The sequence below is a fragment of the Hydractinia symbiolongicarpus genome, chromosome 6 (assembly GCF_029227915.1).
Source record: "Hydractinia symbiolongicarpus strain clone_291-10 chromosome 6, HSymV2.1, whole genome shotgun sequence".
In the NCBI taxonomy this organism is placed as follows: domain Eukaryota; kingdom Metazoa; phylum Cnidaria; class Hydrozoa; order Anthoathecata; family Hydractiniidae; genus Hydractinia; species Hydractinia symbiolongicarpus.
This window is the reverse complement of record NC_079880.1, coordinates 12,170,925-12,193,325: the sequence shown is the minus strand read 5'-3', so window position 1 is coordinate 12,193,325 and position 22,401 is coordinate 12,170,925. Positions and strand designations below refer to the sequence as shown.

At 33.1% G+C, this 22,401-nt stretch overlaps 1 protein-coding gene across 1 annotated transcript; it reads left to right on the top strand.

The window, feature by feature from the left end:
- Positions 1-258: 258 nt before the first annotated feature.
- LOC130647021 (uncharacterized) lies at positions 259-22,176 on the top strand. Its single transcript, XM_057452730.1, has 13 exons — positions 259-347; positions 6,722-6,827; positions 8,377-8,489; positions 9,309-9,401; positions 14,807-14,951; positions 15,831-15,958; positions 16,527-16,889; positions 18,020-18,166; positions 19,555-19,603; positions 20,144-20,316; positions 20,740-20,832; positions 21,325-21,504; positions 21,621-22,176. Exons 1-13 carry the CDS (start codon positions 279-281, stop codon positions 21,834-21,836), a joined length of 1,875 nt encoding a protein of 624 aa, XP_057308713.1. The 5' UTR covers positions 259-278; the 3' UTR covers positions 21,837-22,176.
- The last annotated feature ends 225 nt before the right edge of the window (positions 22,177-22,401 follow it).

Below are 22,401 nucleotides of genomic sequence, written 5' to 3'. Positions count from 1 at the left end.
TAGATTGTCGTATATAAACTGGCCTGCCCTGATTATGTTCCTTTTATAAGTGCCAAATAATATTTTTTTGAGTACTAAGCCGCCCTGTCCTGATTACGTTGCCCTGATTATGTATTTTCTGCCCTGTTCTTAACTGGGGCAAGCTGCCGTACTTAATCAGGCCAATGTTCTTTATCCGGGCAGAACATAGCCACCACAAGCTTCAATTCACCCTCAAAAGTGGTACATAAAAATAAATGTTTTACTCAATACTGGTACGCTCAATTTTGGGGATTTCCATGCGACAAACCGGATACAAGTTAGGGAAGTTGCGTTTTGCTGCATTCCTGTCTCTTAATCAAGTAAAGGTATAAAAACGATCTTTTGTAGGAAAATTTGTAACCTAAGTTTATCAAAAAGTTTTACCCTTCCTTTTTAGAGGGCGCTTATACTTCGCACAATGTAAGCAGCTGCCCTTGTTTTGAAAATAAGTCCTTGAGTCGTTGTCCAACTTTCAGAGAGTTGGATAGTTATGCATATTTTATATGGCTAGCCTCACAAATATTGAGGGATATACCCTCTCTAATATTTCCAGTAGAGGCCATGGCTTAGATAGGGAGTTTTAGAGTATTGACTCTACCAGACTGCGACATCCAAACACTGCTCAACATGTGCACCAACGTGCCATCTCTCCAATTTCCCTCACTTGGCTTGGGTTTACCTGGGACTATGAATCATGTAACATTCACTTGTCCTTATCGAACCACCACCAAGAAGGGGAATCAAACCCTGCTGCGGTCTCCCACACAGTTTGAGAGTTATAACACTACTAAGAGCTACGGTGCCACAGTCCACTCTATTCTAATTCTTAAATTTAGCCAATAAACTAACTGGGTAAGTATTAAAAACTGCTTGTCATTTGGTTATATTTTTAAGATCATACAATCGTTTTCAAATTGTTTCAGGTTTGTTTGTTGTGTGAACCAATTTGCAAACAATTTTGAAAAATGATACGATTTGAAAACAATTATGATTTTTTCAATTCCTATTAAATGTGAAATGATTGTGGAGACAGTCACTAAATAAAAATTGGCAAGCTAGGAAAAAGTGTAAAAAAGAGACCATCAACAAGGTAAAGGTAACAGCCTTGTTATATCCAGTCTTGGTCATGAATATTTGCGCCCGCGCGCGGTGGTACGTACGCCTACACTAATACAATCGTCACAGAGAATACTGCGAGAAGAGTGCACACCCATGCACGTTAAATAAAACCAGAACATGGTACAGGTTAGGTGTCCAGTACCTTAATACAGCTTTCGGACGAATGTTCTCATGATGTACTACTACCAAAGAAAGAACATGTTCAATAAAGTTTAAAAATCTTTTTAAAAGGGGAAAAAGAAATCAAATATGTTTAGTAATAATAATCAAAAAAATTGTATATCGTATTAAAAAGACGTCACATGACACAGCAGGCAATAAGTCAGCCCTGTCCTTGATTTTGTGAGAGATGTTCTGCAAAGACTCTAACAATTGAGTCTGTACAGTTTTGCTTTGCATTGAACTGTGCCTGTGACAATCATTTTCAAAGCATGTCACCGGCAACTTTTGCGATATTCAACTTAATGGTGCCCTGACCTTCAGTTTGCAAATAGCATGTGTACAACTTACGTCCTAATCAGTTTATCTTAAAACATAGAGAGGTAGTTGGGGCAGAACTATTAACTTAAGAAGTACACCATTGGGAAGTTAGATCAATAGGAATTGTACTTCATTTCCATTTGTCATCATCTTAAGGAGAGCAATACAAGGTTAATGAAAAAATTTTTTGCCAGGTGAAAAACAAAAACAAATATTGTCGACGCAATATCTACGCAAAACATTTGAAATGTATCTCACATCAGCAATCTTAATGAAGGTGGGTATTTAATAGAAATACATTTTCGAGATGCATTTTTAACATGGAAGAACAGTTATGTATTAGGTAAAGTTTGGGTAAGGGATTACTCTAAAATAGCTCAGTTCTGTTTGGCGTGTGTACGAAGTAGAACAAGGCGTGTGATAAGAGCATGCCCAAATTTTACATGGTGTGTGCGGAGGCGTACATGTGCGATCGCACGCCATTCATGACCAAGACTGTATATTCATGTAAAGTCCTAGTAATACATTCTGTAAAATAATGAACTGAAAATAGCCTTGTTTCACATAGCATCTTGAGAGCCAAAAAAGAGCTGATCCCTGAAAAACAAACAAATCCATTTACTGTGAAAACAAGTTTCATTTCTTATTATTTTTAATTAAAATATGACTCAAAATGTCCTTAATCTATTACATAAAGCTATTTTTAGACATAATTGTTCTACCGCTATTAAGCCATCCGTCTAGTGTATTCAGTTGGTTTTGCCAAGCTACAACTGTCATTTGTCATCGTTTTAGTGATCTGAAATTTTCTGAACCAAGATTTATATTTTGCTTACAAGAAGTTACAACAGGCTAAAATTCGTTTTAGCCTGTTGGAAACAAAATAAATCAAAAATAGTTGTTTTTATTGATTTTTACATCTCATCTATAAGTTTCGTAAAAACAGTTTTTCCAAAATTAAAATCACTTAATAGCCATAAATTGCTCCCCCAGTTCCACAAAATTTTGTCTGGCTGAGCAATATCAATTCATCACACGTGAAAATCAGTTATTTCTTATTGTTTGCATTAAAAAGAATTTATATATAAAAAACAAGATGAAATAGATAATTATTCAGATTGCTCGCCCAGTCTAAACTATTGTAACTTTGGAGAAGCAATTTACTGATCAGGTGTTATTTTCTTATCGATAGGCTTGTGCTGAAACAGCATGTATTTTTTTGCCTGATGTGATTTGGATAAGAGTAATAAGGAATATAAACAATGCAGCATTGTAAAGAAACCTGTCTATAGCATCTGCTGGTAATGTAAAACGATTTAATTAGCTGGAAATTCTATTGTATACTACATTAGAATCCTGTTTAGTCACATACTGGGTAGCTCGGACAATCGCTTAGTTGTATGTATTTTGTGGTCCTTTTGGATTTGGCGACTCTAATAAAGCAAAAATATTGAGTTTCAGTCGTACCCCGGATATCTGGGACATTTGCTCCAGTCATAGCAGTAAGGTCTAAATTTTTTCATGATAACGCAATCGAAAGAAGCTCAAACATCGCTGTAGATCGTTTAAAAATTATCAAAACAGGATCAATATAGCCATAGTTGGTTTCGAAACTATGTAGTTTTATCACCCCATTCAATGGAAGTGAGAAAGGAATGTCTAAAAATAATTTCAAGCAATTAATTTATAACGTCTTCTTATTGTTTTTTTATTGTTTTGGGATAAAAATTCGCTTCAGAATTCGTTTTAAAAATTCGTTTCAAAATTCGTTTCAAAAGTTTTTCTGCATTCGTTTCAAAGTAATTTTGGAATTGTTTCCCATTCGTATATCCCATTCGCTTCCAATTCATATCATTTTTAAGCTTAGAGTTTAAAATAAAATTCAATCGTTTCATAATCGTTTCAAATCGTTTCACCTTCATTTCATAAAACAATCTGTAAACGATTTTAAAAAATGATGATGCAATCTCGAAACAATCATAATCGTTTCAATTCGTATAAAATGTGAAACGATTGTGGAGACGGTCCCTAACCTGGCAACCCAAACATTGTTATTGTGGTGTTAAAAAATTGTTCATGATTGAGCATAACACTTTAATCTATTGTTGAATGTTAGGGTTGAATATCCTGCATGGACTAACCCTGTTTCTATGATAGGCATACACTCTATAAACTTGTCAGAGTTCACTTTTTAATGATTTCCAACAAACTTAGAATCTTGGGTATTTAGTTAGTTTTAAAATCTTAGCCCATACCAGAGGCAATATGTTGTTGCATGGATTGTTCTGTACAACTAAAACATTTTTAATTATTTCTGACCTGCATTTCTGCAAAAGGTAAGCTTTTATAGCCTTCTGTCTGAAGTCTTTTGGCAAGGCAATTCTCTTCAGCTTTCTTAAGAAATTGGCAAAATTAAGTTTTTTAAGAAAACTTGGCTTGCAACAAAATCTGTTGTTGTTGTGCAACTGTTGCATAGCTAAAAATATCTATATACCATTTGTTGTACAACATCTCTTCAGATTCTGTAATACAACATGTGTTCTAATAAAGTGGTGACAGTGACTTGTGCAAATGTTGTACCACCAGGAATAGATTCATATTATGTAAAATTGTAAATATATACTGGAAATGTTTTCAAGAAAAAAGGCCACAAGACCTTTCACAAATCCTACTTGTTTATTCAATTTACCAATGACATCTGATATTCAAGCAGTAAAAAAATGATGAATATATTGCTATTTGCTATATTGGGAGCAACATAGCAAGGTGTAGCAAGTATGGTTAATGTATTCATAAAATATGCTTAAAAGTAGTTCAAATGGATCACAGAATAAGATGTAAAAATCACATCACTATAATATTTTTGATGACTTGATGACTAAAATGTCCAATTGTATTTTATATTTTTCCATCTAGCATCTCTTATAAAAAGGCCTATTAGGCGGTATTCAGCAAAAATTATACGATATGATTCTGGTACGATATGTAATTGTGTTTGTTCACTTCTTTCAAACACAATCAAAATATCTGTGCGGAAATTGTAAATTTTGAACCGGGAACACACATACTCTGTTATATTGGATTAATACATTTTGAACTTCAATGTAAAGTGGGGAATCCAGAAATTTACCTTCAAATTGCAGCAAACTTCATGCTTAAAATCATTTTTTATTAACCCAAAGCCTCAGCCGAAAAATTGGATTGTTTTTAAAAAATGTAGAGAGTAACAAATAAGTTTGAACTTGTTCTATCATCACATTTTCTATCCCTTAATATGGAAATCCTTCTTCTTTTTTATTCGACTCTGTCCTTCCTAAATATACACATCTCTGCTGTTTTGGGTTTTCCACTATTTTTTCTTGGAAAACTCCCCTTTTTCAAACTTCATATTTTGTGTAGCAAAGTGTAAAAAATAGTAATCTAAAAAAACAAATTTCAATGTTAAGCCTAGAGTATTTTTAAGTTTAATGAAATAAATCTAAAAAACGATGTAATTATTAAAAGAAACTGATAAATCGCAATAATTTATGCTGCAAAACCATAAAGATATTGTCAAAACGCATAATTTATTTTCACCTTTAAATTGCAATTACTTATGTCACAATAATTTTTGTCCACAACAGCTTTTGTTCTTTAGGTCTATCCACTGTATTGCAAAAACTGCTGCTATGAATGTAAGATCTCTCTTTCATGCATGCCACTTTTTTCTCATTAGAACCGAAATGTTTAGCACTTTAACAAGGTCAACTAAACTCTGTTCCAACCCATAATACTTTTTCCGTTCCATTGTTCAGTAGAAAGTTCTATTCAACCATTTTTTCTCATTAAACTTCTGCTTTCTAAAATTCAAGCCCTGCATCTAATAATGTTTAATTTTTTCCAATCTTTAGCAAATTGTTATCCGTCTAATAGCTCTTATTCTTTCTTTTTCCCTTGCTGTTAGTCCTTGAATAGAACTCTTCTTGTCTGGTCATAGCCTATATGGTTGCTTGTAATCTTGTTGGGAGTTATTTTGTATAAAAGGGGTCTGAATTAAAACTTTTATTTGTAAATTACAGTAGTGTGTTTATAAAGAAATGTAGCAGATTTGCTAAGGAGGAACTGTAGAGCTATGTTCCTTTTCATGATGGACTTGTGATTTAAAACTTATATATTATTAATAGAATATTCTGCAAATAAACTTTGTTCGTTTTTATCTTTTTTGTTTTTATTAGTTAGTTGAATACTATGTTTATACCCATGTTTGCAGTGAAAACAGAAATTATGCCAGGCACTATATTTTAATTGATAACAGTGATAATGACCCAATGAAATCTATGAAATAAGTATGCTGACAAAACACGATTGCATTATCATTGCTTTTTCCCTGTTATTAGATAAGATATGGATTTGTAAAATAAAAGTTTGTAAAATGGGTATTTGTGATTTATAAGTGGGATTGTCAATATAGCTTTTTCTGTGAGTCACCCACTCATTACTACAAAAAAAGTTATATGTTAATAACAGTAATTACTACTGGTTAATTACTGCAGAATGTTGTAAAGGAGGGTTTTGTTAGTCATCCAATCATTACAAAGCTTTTTTTTTTAAAGTAGGAACTACCAGAAAAGTGATCAAGAAGTTATTTTCATTAATGACGATGTCGTACGACTTCTTTGAATGGGATTTTTACAGAGAATAACAGAAAAAAATTTGGTTTACAAAAACTTCCTGAAATTAATGAATTGTTTATGTTTTGTGTTGTGATGATGATGTGTGTGTGTTGTACAACTTTTTTACATTTTATAAATGTTCATGTTCTCTTCATTCATTTTTATTTGTAATTAGTATATTTATTTAGCTGTTTACAAAAATGTTTTGCTACAAAAGGAAAAAATATTAAAAAATTAAAAAAACTGTAGCTACAACAACTCAACTAAAATGTATATCCAAAATAACATCAAAAATAATTCCTATAATTTTATTATTATTCTATATAGGCCAAAATATGTTTTTATCTTTAGCATTTGTTAAAATAAAATAGCTTCTGAGAAGAGAATTATTCTTTTTCTTTTCCGAGAAAAGATTAAAATATATATACATATAACTGTCATATTTTTAGAATGTGTGGTATAAAAATATGAATGAAGACGATGAAGAACTTTCGCTCAACGCAAAGTTTGAGCAGTTTCAATTTGACAATAAAGATGATGTGGTGAAGGACTCAGGTAATAATACTGTTTCGTGCAGGTACAAAATTTTACTGTAGTTTCTCGAAGCAGCCACCCACTTGTGTCTTCAGGTGGTGCTTTTAGAGTGTTGAGATCATTGCTTCTCACATTCACATATTATTCAGAACGTCTTTGTGAACTTAAAATACTAAAACATGCTAAACATGAAAGCCATTAAATATGGTTTACAAAAAATTGACAAGAGGCTTCTTATTCAATTCTGGTATATATATATTGCTGTAACAATTTTATTTCTTTAAAATGGATGGGTCACCTTTTTTCGGAATCCCCATGACTCTGTAGCTATTTAGGCAGAACCTGTTTTTTTACTGCAGCACTTTTTTCCGATATACACTTTCGCAAAAATCTAAAGTTTATTGGTTTAATAAGAGCATAGTCTTGATTAACCTTTGATACCTTTGATACCTGGTTTGTTTTTTAAACACAATTAATTTTGTAAGAACAGCTGTAGGATTTGTTTTCATTTTTGCAAATTTTATGAAAACTTCTTCTGCAAAATAAAATTGATGCTTAGCTGAACAGAGTAACAGCAGGCTGTTTTTCTGTTTATCTATTTAAACATGTTGCAGTAAAGTGTTTTCGAAAAGAGTATTACAGTTTTTGCATATGCGACACTTTTACAGGAACTTATTGTAGAAAATAAAAAAAATGTTGAGTGACTGTTGCTTCGACAGGGTAACAACAGGTTGTAAACTGTGTTTTTAGTCCAGCACAGTATTTATGTGTGCATTTTCCCTATTCAAGACATACTATGTTGTACTAAAGCTCTTCTCCTAGATGCGTGGCATGCCTTACGACCCTTATTAAGCATTCACACTTCCGTTACATATGGCTTAAATTTGTGTTTTAACACCGGATCCCTTATAGCTAGTTCTATATTTTTTAAATTATAAAATTGACAATTTTACAAAAAAATAAACCTGCCCCGTGAAACAAATTTAAAAAAAATAATAATAAGGCCTTAATTTTATTTATTAGATCAAGTTTTTGTATGACATTAAAAATTTGCATAACAATATGTATGGGCTTATCCCTTTATAATTCGTATTAAAATTGTATAAAAAGTATGTGATTTTCAATTAAATCTTATAACTGATTTATGTTATTCGAATTGTATACTATTTTTATACGAATCAAATGCAATTAAATTCGGATATATTCGAATAATAGTCCATATGAAATTTGTATATGATACATGTTTTTTAAAATTTTTTCCCACTATTTTTCGAGGTGTCAGATTTTTAACTACATAACGTATAATGTGCTTACGATAAATGCTGTGTTTTGTTTACTCAAAATGTGTCTTTTTACTATCGTGATGATGGGCTCATGTTTATGCAAAACAAACCATAACCTTTTTTAGATTGTGCGTAAGAATCTTTCACATCAGTTTATTGCTGAAAAATTGGTCAAAATGCTACTAAGAAAACTGAGCTAAAATTAATGATGATTTTTCCACTTCTTTGCCAACATGCATTAAAAAAGCTACATTTTATCATGACTATGAATGACTTTACATTTTTAGATTTTGAAAACAGAAATCCTTTCAGGAAAGACCCAGCTGATCAGTTTCTGCAGAAGTTAAGAGGAAGTGAGCTTGATCGTAATTCAGTGTTTACCGATTATCTTGATCCAAAGGTATGTGAAACTGTTATGACTTTTGCCAATTCACTTTTCATCAACTGCCAGCCATTTCACTGTTTTTTTGCTTAAAATTGACTTAGGTAGACAAAAAATGAAAAAGATAATTCATTCACCTATATATTAATCTCTTTTTTATGTGATATTTTTGTCAACTGACAGAATTATAACATTCCATAGAAATTACATTTGAATGAACAGAATGCTATTTTGTAATTATTATTTAATTAGTTTAATAACTTCAGAAAAAATACACTTCCAAGAAAGGAGTGCAATTATGGATTAATTTGCACTCTATAAATCGGTACCGTACAACAAAATTTATGTCAGAGTGTGCACTAAATGCCATCATAAATAACAGTTGCCTAACTTTGCAAAACAAAACACCAGGCCCTTACAATGCTTTATGGAGCTTATTCACACTGCTTTAATACTTTCAACTGTTTATACAGGAAATTTGAAAAGCTTAACTGATTTTAAGAGAAGAATAACCAAGATATTGATATTCCCAGAAAACAACATTATTTTTAATTTCCTAGGTAAAGTAAAAATAAATAAAAAAAGCAAAGACAAAACTAGTATTGAATTTTTTCTCGGTGATAAAAATCAATTGGACTAAACATAGATGTATAATATCGCAAGCAAGAGAATGACATTCTTGCTACCTTCACAATAGTTCACCAAAGATGAATAGTTTTTCCCCAGCGTGTTTGTCTGCCTGCCTTCACTAATTGCTGACGATATGGGCATTTTTAGATCTAACCATTTTCATATTTCCCCCTACTTTTTCAAGTATATGACATACTTTTTTTACAGATTTTGTTGTCCAATGGTCCTATTGATCCAGCATCGCAACATGTTTCTGGTGCAACTGCTGTTAAAACAGAACTAGAGCAAGATTTGAGAGGGGTGAGGTTAACATTTTTAAATTTATACCACCATATTACAGTGTATAGGTTTAATACTGTATTAGGACATTCCATTTTTTAAGGTAGAGAATGTTCAGTGCATCAACCATTTGGTTGTATTATTTTAGGTCTTGAAAATCAAATTTAAATAGGTGTTTTAGGAGACCTTGTTGAAACAAAACTAAACTGAAACTATTAGGATGTTTACATATCAAATTGCATGCAGCAAAAGTGTGTGAGTTTCAGTGTTGCAGTTTAATGGGATTTCTGTGCATTTACAGAAAAATCTAAAAAGACTGACAGGCAATAAAGTGCAATTTTTAAGTGAGAAAGTCAAATTCTAATTAAAATCTTTTCTGCTTTGGTTAGTAGCATCTTTTTACTGATATTCAAACTATCTTTTAATTTCAAAATCCAAAGATACCACCATTCAAAAATAAAATTTGAAGTGGGTGGCCCATGGCTTACCAACTGCATTATTTTGCCTGCCGACTTACTAGGGGAACATATAATAATTAACTTTCCACTCTCTGACCAAAAAAACTATTTCTTTTTCCATTACTAACCATCTATTTAAAGGTTGGTAAAGAATCATTAGTATGCATTAAGTTCATTACTGTTTATTTACCTTCCTATCTGTTATCTTTGCTTTATTCCAAAACTTCTGCCATGCTCCATTTGTAGTCTGCTTTTTCAATTTTGGTGAGTTCTTCCTTTCCTATGCGATTTCAATAATAAATACAAGGTGTAAAGCATAAAAAATTGAATGAATAGAAATATAATTAAGGTATATCACAGCCTATACTTCTAGGTTTACGTTGAGCTATACCTGGGTCTTGTTGTTGATTTCCTGTACTGTGCTTTCACTATGTGGATGCGTACGATATGTCTCAAACATTTTTCACTCTTGAACAGACCAACAACCATTTTTATCATTGTCTATATTCACTAATAATATTTACTGAACCAAATAAGGCTTTTTACTTGATTGCAAACAGATCATTAGGACAATAATCCATTAAAACAAACCTATACCTACATGTGGGCCAGGAATAATCTTTCTTAGTTCCAAATCAAGCTGTATTATATTGTACTGTATTGTACTGTTTTTGTAACCAATCAATATAAGTTTTTCCAGAACGCCTTATTAAAAATCATCATTTTAAAAATCATCCAATGGCAGTCAGTGTACAAATCTATGATGTTTTTTTTTTACTGGTATACATTTTTTTATAATGAATCAAGTTGTTATTGTATGAGGCTTAAAATTTGGCTCTTAAAACAAGCAATTGACAAGGCTGAAAATTTGGAGGCTTAAACCTTGATATTTTAAGAAGTACCCTACATCATAAGAGTTCTTTAAAAGATTATCATCTTCTTAAATATGAATATTGTGCTTTTCAACTTTTTTGGCACTTTCAAATTGAATTCAAAATTTTGAGGTTCAAGTTAATACCGAAGTTTGTTTCGTGTACAATTAGGCCTAATAAAAAAATGTCTTTAAAAATTGTTATATATAGTTTACACTGAAAATATCTTACTTTTAACTGAGAGAACATGACTTGACTATGTTATATAAATTTGTAGTGCATTTCTAAGGCCCGTTATATAAACTTAATGAACCGAACTTATAAATACTAAGCATGCTTTGATTCAATCTGGCAGGGGACACAGTTTTATAAGAGCCGGGCCGAGCTGCACGATACTGAACTTAAAACAAATAGTATCTGTCTTTAACAATTTTCTGCTAAATAAGTAGTTTATATTGTTTATTTTGTTATATGCAACGGGCTAAAGCATGCCATGGTGTGTGGCGCAGCTACATTCGGTTTAGTTTGGTAAGGCCAGATATTGGTCTTATAACCTGTGCTGAGTCTAGTGAAAATTTTGTGAGCTGTTCATCTCTGCACGGCACAGCTTTTTCGTCGTACTTGGAACATTTTTAAAATAAAAAAACTTTGGCCTTTAATCTTTTAAAAAAAACGTGAGATAACCTGGAGTTTTGATTGGAAATATGAGTGGGACCCATGAATGTGAAAAATGTGTTTTTTGTAAGAGTTAGGCGTTTTTAAGATAAATATTACCTTGTTTAAAACCAACTAGACTGTTTTTACAATACTAAATAAAGTTTTCTTCAGTTGCATGTTTGACATTTGGTTGTTGGGCGATTCTAAACATCCTTCTCTCGGTTCTGTTTTAATTCATCCGTGAACCTTATGCTGTTTTACTTAAAAAAACATTGTGAGGCAAAAACTCTAACAGAGAAGCTTAAAATTGAACCATACGAAAACTCTTCAAAATCACACCAATTAATTCCAGATAAAAGGTTATTCAAATTTTCACACGATATTAAAATTAGAGAAAGAAAATATTGAATCTAAAATGCCCTTAAATGATTCCCACTATATTTATATATAAATAAAGGGTGATTAGAATATCTTCCAGACCTTAAAACCCTAAAATTAGATAAGGTGACCTTAAAACTTTTAATGGCCATCATTCTGCAGAGAAAAAATTCCAAACCTTAAAATGCTTCCAATGCTTCCAGAAAACATAAAAAATAATACAACGTGTCATTTAAATCATTTTGTTAGTACGGGGGGAGCTACTTGGATGTTTAGGGATGCTTTTTTTGGTCTTTTTGTGGTCGTGTGTTAAAGAAGCTTGAAGAACCGTAAAAATTAAAGGGAAAGAAAACAAAACACGTGTTATCGAACTCTCTCAAAATTCATAATTGTTAAAACTTGGTAGGAATTTTGAGGTATAGCAGATAGTTAAAATAACATGTTGCACAACAATAAGATTTTTATTTTTCATATTTTGTTTACATGTGTTTGTGTTTTTAACGCACAATTTCTAACTTTTCTCATACATGCTGGTTGGCTTGTGGTGCCGGTTATGTTAACAACAGTTTCTGATTTTCCCTCATTGACGAGGCCAGTTAATAACCCTTTAAAAGGAAAATACTTTATATACAATTATTTTTTCATTCCTTGATGGCAAATAGGGAAAGTCATATAATATTAGACAGTTTAGCGTACTTTCCAAAGCGAGTTTCATTAAAATTTAGGGAAACGACAGAACTTTTTTTTGGATTTATGCAGATCAGGGAACCAACAGGGAATTTTACTTCGTGTTTGTCTGACCCACAAACCTAAAAAAAACAACAAGAGCTTTGCTCAGAACAACCTCTCCAACCTTGAACTCCAACTTCAACATTCATCTTATTAGTCTCAGATAAGTGGGACTCTACCCTGTAATTAAAAGAGAATTTTGCAAAAACCTGACAGCCTAAAGTAAATAAAAGGACTGCTTTAGGGAAAATTCTGCTGAAAAAAATTATTGAATGTCCAGCATATACTTTCTAAATGGCTTTTAACCAAGCGCACGTTTTAATTTCATGCTTATATATTTTTGTTGTTGGTCTTTTTGTATTGATTAGTTTTAATACAAACATATGTATAAAAGAATATTCCTTCTTAAGACCACCACGTGGTTTAATTTTTTTGCACAGTCAGCTTTTCTGATGAAATCTCTATGACAGGGAATTTAAATATCTCAAGTTAAAGTTATTTCCCTGCATTAATATTTTAGCCATTAAAAAAAATAAATTAAAATTGAAAGTCATTAATCTGGTAAAGTAGTTTTGTTTTTGGAATACTTTACATCCCTTTAATGTTTGATTTATACAAAAATTCTGAAGTTGGTGCTTTCACAAGATCTGCTTCTATCGTTTTTGTACTTCTTGAGAGCATAGTGTTACGTGAAGAGTTAAATACACTGCCAATATTGCTGACATCATCAATTAAACATTTAGTTTTGATCTCTCTCTTGAATCAATGCTGATTAATATTTAAAAGATTTCTACAGAATCATTTTTAAATATTTTATAGACTGTTCACTTACTGTGAGGGAAAGTTTTTTGTTGAGTATAAATTTATAGCGTATGGTGAGTTGAAAACACAAGATGTTGTTGAGAGGCTTTATCATTTTTATCATTTCGTAACATATTTTTGTTTACCTGATAATTCACCATTAATGGATTTAATTCTTAGAGTTATGAATCGTGTTCTTTAGTTTGCAAAATTGGCGAGTCATTAGAAAGCTTGCATCTTCTGAATTTGCTGTATGAGCAGAATTTTCCTATTATAAGTTACTAGATGAAAGCCCGTAAAAATACCAAGGAATTTGACCGTCACTATGCGCAGCTGCCATCTTTAACTCACAATCGGAAAATTGAGCACCACAATATATATTCTTTTAGGCATGCATAAACATGTCTGGAGCCATGTTTTATATCTGCATGAGTCTTGTATTACGATAATGGAATGCGTTCAATGGTAATTTTCATGTCCTCTCTTGTTATGTTGCCATTTTACTACCATCACTATACTTCCTCTTTATCGTTATATAAATGCTTATTCATAACTTAATCGCAAGCTTAGCAATTAGATTTGCATTGTATAAAGGTTTTAGTAAACAATTTGAAATGTTATTATAAACCATGGCGTCTTTTCTGCTTGTTTTTTTTTTTGGTTTTACTGTGGATGACAGTTTTGTTTTGTGCAGTACTCCGGTTTTGTCTGATTCTGCATTTACATGCTTTCGTCCACGCGAGACATGTGATGTGGGGGAAAAGTTTTTGTTTGTTTACGTCATCACAAATATTTGTTTTGAGTTTAGCCAAACAACAACAAAAACGCATGATGATCAGGTTACACGGCGACAATTGTTTATAAAGATGTGTTTATAAACATTTTGTGTACAAAAGTTTGCTGCTGCTGTCGTTGTTGTTGTTATTAATGTTCTTGTTGGGGAATATTTGATCCTGCTCTTTAGTCCATCGTTCATATTTTAGTCTTAAAAATTTCGTCCATTGTTATATTTCAGGCATCGTTAATTCGTGTAGATTTAGCGATTTAATGATTCAGCTACCCTGTGGGGCATGGTTTCACTTCAGTTCGCAGACACAGAAGAATTAGGATTTTTGTTACCAATTTCTGTAATTGATAACAGTGTTGTTAATTATGCACTTAATTTTTTTCTTCGTAAAACCTTTTGTGGTTATAACATAATCGTGAAATGGAAGTTTATTGAGAAAGATGGAAAGATTGCACTTAGTTTTTGTTGTTGTTATTCTCACTTACCTTTAAGATTACATTGATATGAACTGACTTCATTGTTATACTAAGTGTTTTTTGTCTCGATTTTCTTTAAATACAAAACCTACATAATCATGCTCAAAAGCGAGTAAAATTTGAACTCAACCTTATAAAATGGAATAAAATGGAAACATTGAAATTAGTTTTTTTTTATATAATTAATTATCAAGAATATTTTATGTTTCCTCTTTTTAGGAAAATTAATTATCATTTTTAACAAACAAATCATTTGAACGATATTTAGGGTACAGAATTTGCAACGGCGATGGAGAATAAGGCCAGTAAAGCAGAAAACACCAACGATGGAGACGCTCATATGTTACACAAAGCTTCCTCCGTACCTCACCTACATAGCCCAAACTCGAAGTTATTAAAACCTAACCAAACAAGTATGTTAGTAGTATTTGTACCTAACCTCGTGAGTATTCAAATGTGGTGTTAAATCCAAACGTTTTCGGTATTTCCATTCTGTAAGCACTTAAAAACGACGCAAGAGATCTGGAACAACTGTTTAGGGCGTTTTTAAGTATTGTATGTTCTCTGTAGAATCCATCTTGTCTCGATAATTCGTCTCCACTTGAAGCACCCATGTAGTTCATAGAGACATAAATGAAGGAGAAAGCGAGACAACGACTATTCAGGATATTGTACTGAGGTGCATCCCTAGAGCAAATGGTGAAATCATGAAAATTTAAGTTCCCGAAGCTGGATTGCTTACTCTGATCCAATCATGTGTCTTTTATTATATCTCTTTGTATAGTTTGAACGCTTGGAAACTGTTGTCATTTTAAGTGAACTTTTGGCTATCTTGACTTATACCTTGCTAAACCTTTGCGTTCCTGATCACGACCATCTTTTATGGTTACATTCGTTAATATCGTATTATCTCGTATATCATCTTAACCTTACAAATTGTCGAGGGTATAAATTTTCACTTAATTAAAAATCCAGTAAATATTTGTACGAGATAATTCTATATTTGATGATTTTTTTTCTATATATTTCACACAAACGAAACAACAAGGTAGTTTTGAGCTCAGAAGAAGAAATTCGAAATATTCTTGCAACGTAGTAACGCGAGTTTTTGCGGGAGTTACGCCCTTTATCGTGGAAATTAGTACTCATTACAAATATTTCAATTGTTTTTGTGTGTTCCTTTTCCTTATGCTTTTGTGTCAACCGACGTAACCTACGTAACTGATGTAATATAAAAATCTAGGTGTACATTCTTAACGTATTTTTTACCTTCATTTTCTTCTTTGTGTCAGGTTCACCGCGAAGAAAAAAAACGAGCGAAGCGAATGGTATACCGGATCCTGTCATGTTCAACGATCTACTGCATGAGAATCAAATGTTAAAAGATAAAATTGCGAAAGACGAAGAAGGAAGGAAAAAGGTGAGCTATAAAGACCATTATTTTTTCTACGACGGTTTTCTTTAGGTATCTTATTCTTCAGATTACTCTCACCTCTCCAATAGTGAAGGGGATGGAGTGGAGGGGGGTGCCAGGGGCAGCAGTAAAAAAAACTTTAACACGCTGCTTTAATTTTATTGTAGTAGCTTTAAAAAGATATTCTCGACCGTTTAACATTTCTAAAATTCTTTCTAATAATATATATTCGTCATACCCTTGGTGTGTAAAAAGTGATTTCCAATACCTGTTTTAACACAAGAAAATCATTTATAAGAAAATTCGCTTCACACGCATTCGTTATTTATAAAAATATCAAAAAATAAAAAAATCAGAATCGCCATTATTGCTCATTTATCTATTGTTCCAAACAGTAGATTACACCCATTGTTTCTAAGCTGACTTCCCAGCCTGATGTTCTTAAAACCATATTCTTATAACAGAAATGTGTAATATTTGTGTCAAAGTTTTTTTGCGTGTACTCAGCGATTTTTATGTATAGTTTTGTTTCAACCGCTTTTCATTTTTCACGTTTTTCTTTTTCAACCTGTAGATCGTGAGTATCAACCATGCTTGGGACGCGCAGTACAATTTATTGACCCTGAAGTACACTGCGCTGGAGGGAGAAGCTGCACAAGCTCAAGAAGAGCTGAACGCTGTCATCGTCAACAAAGACAAAGAGATAGCAGCTAAAGACAAAAAAATTGCTCGATTAACCAAAAAAATTGAAGTGTTTATTAATGGCTGTGATGACAAGGATGATAAACCGTTATGGGAGCAGGTTGACGAAAACGAAGGAAGTGCATCCTCTGCGGTGGAGGACACGAAGAAAACGAAAGAAGTTCGGAAGGATGAGTTTTCTGAATCGTTGATGTTAATGGAGCAGATTCTCGCGCAAGAGAAGGAGGACAAAAAGGTATGATTTGTTCACCAGGGAGGAAGGGGGGATGGTAGTGGTTTATGATTCTCTCGAAAGGAGAGATTTGGGAGTTTTTTCTTAAAAGTTACATGTTGCATGAATTCTTCTGAAAAAACGCATTAAAAAACGCAAGGAATTTACGTGGAGTATTATTGGCAGTTTATTGCGAGCTAAAATTGTTTAGCCAATACAGACAGTTTCGCCGTTCTGATATTTTTAGCATGAATAACGAAAGTTAGGCTTCGCGAAAAGTTTTGAAAAGACGCGGAGGCTATTCGCGAAAGTTAATTCTCGAAATTGTTTTTTTATTTATGAGATAAAAAATTCTATATATCACTTTCATTTCCATTTTGCAAGGTATCGTGTAATAATGACTTTTGAATAGATTTAAAATCATGTGATTTGCTATCGGTAATGACTTTCAACATATACAGTGGAACCTCTATTAACGGTCAACTGCATACATCGGTCACCTCCTGATAAGCGGCCATAAAAAAAAGTCCCTGCCGAATTCAAGGTCAAACGCTTATAAAAAAACCCTCCATACATCGGTCACCTCCAATCAACGGCCAAACGGCCACTTTCTATTGTCCCAATGTCTAATTTCACCTCTATTAACGATCAAAAAATATCTTTATGCAAGCAAATGAAAGGAAAAATAAAAACAATTGTTTTTATTTATTTACAATAGGTATATTTCTTCATAATATATCATGTTTGAAATTTTCTACCGAGGTCAGTAGCATGTGAAAGGATCTTTTTGTAACTTCCTCTTGCCACTTTAACGCTTTCACATGTCCCCTTGCTGATAAGATACATGTATTTAGTTGTGTTTATTTTGATCATGAATCATTCTTTGATCCCCTCCCACCTCTCCCGACCAGACTTTTTGATAAAAAAGGATATTCATATAAAACATCCATACATCGGTCACCTCTAATGCAACGGCCACTAAGCTGGGTCCCCCAAAGTGGCCGCTATTAGAGGTTCTACTGTATACTAAAGAAAAACTATCCTTATCGCAAAATTTAAATTTAAAACACTGTTGTAATTTTATGTCGTTATCATGCCTTCTCTCTCCTACATATCAGTAATTTAAATTCATATATTTGATTTGTCTCTCACAGATGGCTGTGCACCAAGCAAAGGACTTGAAGAGAAGATGTCAGTATCTAGAGAACGCGCTGCACCAACAAACAAAACAGTCGTTGTATTTACAAACTGAATTGCAGAGGTTGACAGGTGTCATCGAGAAATCGCATGAAAACAAAAAGGTTAGCATGCTATCTAAGACGAGTTTTATTTATGTCTGATATAAGGCTTTTTTTGTTATGTTTAATGTTGAACGTAAATGGGTGAATATGGTTGACTGGTTGTAATGGCTCTACTTCATGTCCGTTATAAGGCTTTGTTATGTTTAATGTCGAACCTATTTAGCCAGTGTTGGTTGACTGGTTGTAGTGGCTCTACTTCATGTCCGTTATAAGGCTTTGTTATGTTTAATGTCGAACTTAATTAGCCAGTGTTGGTTGACTGGTTGTCATGGCTCTTCTTCATGTCCGTTATAAGGCTTTGTTATGTTTAATGTCGAACCTATTTAGCCAGTGTTGGTTGACTGGTTGTAGTGGCTCTACTTCATGTCCGTTCTAAGGCTTTGTTATGTTTAATGTCGAACTTAATTAGCCAGTGTTGGTTGACTGGTTGTCATGGCTCTTCTTCATGTCCGTTATAAGGCTTTGTTATGTTTAATGTCGAACTTAATTAGCCAGTGTTGGTTGACTGGTTGTAATGGCTCTTCTTCATGTCCGTTATAAGGCTTTGTTATGTTTAATGTCGAACCTATTTAGCCAGTGTTGGTTGACTGGTTGTAGTGGCTCTACTTCATGTCCGTTATAAGGCTTTGTTATGTTTAATGTCGAACTTAATTAGCCAGTGTTGGTTGACTGGTTGTCATGGCTCTTCTTCATGTCCGTTATAAGGCTTTGTTATGTTTAATGTCGAACCTATTTAGCCAGTGTTGGTTGACTGGTTGTAGTGGCTCTACTTCATGTCCGTTCTAAGGCTTTGTTATGTTTAATGTCGAACTTAATTAGCCAGTGTTGGTTGACTGGTTGTCATGGCTCTTCTTCATGTCCGTTATAAGGCTTTGTTATGTTTAATGTCGAACTTAATTAGCCAGTGTTGGTTGACTGGTTGTAATGGCTCTTCTTCATGTCCGTTATAAGGCTTTGTTATGTTTAATGTCGAACCTATTTAGCCAGTGTTGGTTGACTGGTTGTAGTGGCTCTACTTCATGTCCGATATAAGGCTTTGTTATGTTTAATGTCGAACTTAATTAGCAAGTGTTGGTTAACTGGTTGTAATGGCTCTACTTCATGTCAGATATAAAGTTTTGTTATGTTAAATGTTGAACGTAAATGGCTCAGTGTTGGCTGATCTAATTGTTAAGGCTCGACTGCAAATGTTTTCTTTGTCTCCTGCAAAGACGTCATGTTCATAGAGATCCCGACACACGTCCTAATTTTGAGTTAAATGTCGGAATTTCTCTGTTTGGTGGTACTTCAAAACTAATTATGCAGTTTTTCCCCTATCTGTTCAAAAACAATAAAGCAGTAAAAATATGAGGTGTACAATAATAATTTAAGTTTGTTTTTTCTTTCAGAAGCACAGCACCCACGAATCAAGTCCTAGAATTACGTCGACAAACAATGGTAAGTTATGGCATCATCGTTTTATGTCAGTGTACCTGCAGCATGGTATACATCCATCCATTTATACTTTCATACCTGATGTTTAGACACGAATATATATTTAATTCATGCAATTTATTGTTACGACATTTTTTTCAAATTTGCTATAAATTTGGCGTCGGATTTTGGTAACCACGTTAATTTGAAAGTTTCTGCTTTTAAACCGAATAATTACTTGTTGTTTGAGTATTGTAGTAAATTCGGGTAGCTCTCAGCATGGTAATAAAATTCTCCATATTTTTACTTGTTTCTTTAGGCAACTGTTAAGCCCTTCTTTCCCGGAAAATGTGAGAAGCCTTTCCAAAATTGTAACTTGATCATATTTACTGCAAAGTTTTTATGGTTTTTGTTTGTTTGTATTTCTAAGACCACTCACGCTGCGGGTTGCATGGTATAAACGGTGTAAGCAACTCTTTCATCAACGTTGAGGCATTCCTTTAGCAAGTCAAGTACCTGCTCAAAAGTTAAGTCGTTTGTGGAAACTATTGATAATTTTGATAGATTTTGAAGGAGATGAATTGAAAGATGTGGAACTGCTGAAACAGCAGCTGCAAGTATACGCTGAGGATTTCAACGCAGAGAAAGAAGATAAACAAAAGATAATCGAAGAAAATGAAGAACTGAAGAAGAAGTTCACACAATTTACGGAAGAAAAAGAAAATCTCCTTAGACAGGTAGGTTTATGAACTAAAGTTTTGCTTTTTTATCATTTTTGGATTGTAAACATGTTTTTTTTTTGTTTTTTTTGAGAATCTGTAGTTTGTATATGGGATCGATTTTTTCTGTGCCAAATTCTAAATGATGAAAGTGCAGAAACTTTAACAATGACTTTTATTTTAAGAGTTTGTGAGCGTAAAACTTTCGCAAGCATTAGCCTTGTGACTCATCAAAAGTTAACCTTGAAAATATTAAGGGTAGACCCTTAATTAGAATTCTTTTATTCTCAAGGTATAAGAATGAAATTTTGTAAAATTTCTAAAGAATTGCTTGATCAATTATTTTTAGAAACAATAATTTTAGCGAATTAAAGAAAAAAAAATTGCTGCTCTGCTCTGTGTGTACATTTTTCGAAAATGGTTTCTTCTTTTTTCTTTTAGTTACAAATTTACGAAGAAGATTTTTATAGGGAGAGAGAAAAAAGAATCAATTTAATGAGACGAAATGGAAATTCGACGTCTATACGTGAAGAGGTAGGCACGACGAATAAAGGAATGAATGCATGAATAAATGAATGAATGAGTGAATGAATGAATGAATGAATGAATATAAGCCCTTATTTTGCGCCACTTAAATTTGTGTTGTAGTTAATGACGTAATTCGATCATCCAGCATTTTACTGTTTTGATTATACCGTTAAAAAATACTCGTTGTGTATTAAACACCGGGTGTTACACTGTGTATTATTTCTTAAATATCGCAAATCACCAGCATTGTATGACGGTAAAAGTATTTCTAATGACCATTGACGTAACGCAATTTTGGGTGTAATGTGTGTCGACGTTAACAAAGTTTAACGTAAAGTATATATGAATAGTACAACGCTCTGGCTGAAATAAAAAAATTACCTACTGTTGTGAATAAGAATGTACTTACACGTTGAGTTTTTCCACACGCTGTTATCTCAATATTTATGCGTAGGTAATACATCTTGCATTATTATATTCTTTGTATATATCGTTTAGTATCCTCCTCCTCGTCACCAAACTCCTCTTAGTCCGCAACCTGAAGATGATCCACAACAAAGATGGAAAGAATACTGTTGTTTGGTGGTCGAAAAAGAGCAGCTTTCTGACCGTATCACTGAGTTAGAAGCACAAGGTGTCACTCGCTATAACGGACGACATCAGCCAGTTGCATACCCTGTAAGTCACCCTTTTGTTTCTCCCCTTGTTTTCTGACCCGCAGGCTGCTATTCTTTCCCTGATTCACTTATGCCTCGATTATCCCAGCTTACATATGTTTTGTTTTTCTCTTACAGCATTACCTTCCACGTGGCCGTGTCCAACCTTCCAACCAATCTTCTGCTAGCTCCGATATATCTCATTTTTACACCGGTAGTGTTGTGCGAGATGCACGAAGTGAATGGTCGCCCTCCATGTATAACACCAGAGAAGATTTAACTCCGTCCGAATCGGGTTATCGGATGCCCAGTAAAAAAAAGCTTTACACGAAATCTCGCTCTCCTCTGCCGTAGTGTTTAAAACCTTGAAATATATTTTGTAAAAAGACACTGCGTTGATATTACTCACAGAATGCACATATTGAACATCGACTTTTGGATGCAAAAGCAACACTGTCGAGATTTTCATCGTTGCGTTTTGTTGTTAATATGATAGTTTTAGAAACAGGATTAATGGCTAACTACTACATTGGTATGCACATTTGTAAAACTAATCAAAATTTCACCTGATAATGAAAATAACAAGTCAAAAGAGATAACGTCGTAAGGCACCAGTTGCTTCGAAATCAAGAAATACTTGTATGTGACTGCCGAACTACTAACAAACAAAAATCAATAAAAACTTTGAAGTAAATATGATTTTGTTTTCGTTTGTTGCGTTTTTTGGTCATCTTCCCGAATGTTAAATACCTTGGAATTCGGTTCTTTTAATAACAAAATGCTAAACTACAAATGATGATGTAAGATAACTTTCAGGAAAATGTGATAAACAGTACAAGAAGGCGAACTGTGTGATTCTTTATTCGCTGTTTCAGTTGGAGTATTGTGGGTAAATTGATAGTAACGGGATGTTTGTTTT

Excerpts from the sequence above, each read along its gene's own strand:
- LOC130647021 (XM_057452730.1), top strand. The coding sequence starts at position 279 with ATGCGACAAACCGGATACAAGTTAGGGAAGTTGCGTTTTGCTGCATTC. Across the intron at positions 348-6,721 it reads TGTCTCTTAATCAAGTAAAG|AATGTGTGGTATAAAAATAT; the intron begins GTATAAAAACGA and ends TCATATTTTTAG. Across the intron at positions 14,952-15,830 it reads ATTAAAACCTAACCAAACAA|GTTCACCGCGAAGAAAAAAA; the intron begins GTATGTTAGTAG and ends TCTTTGTGTCAG.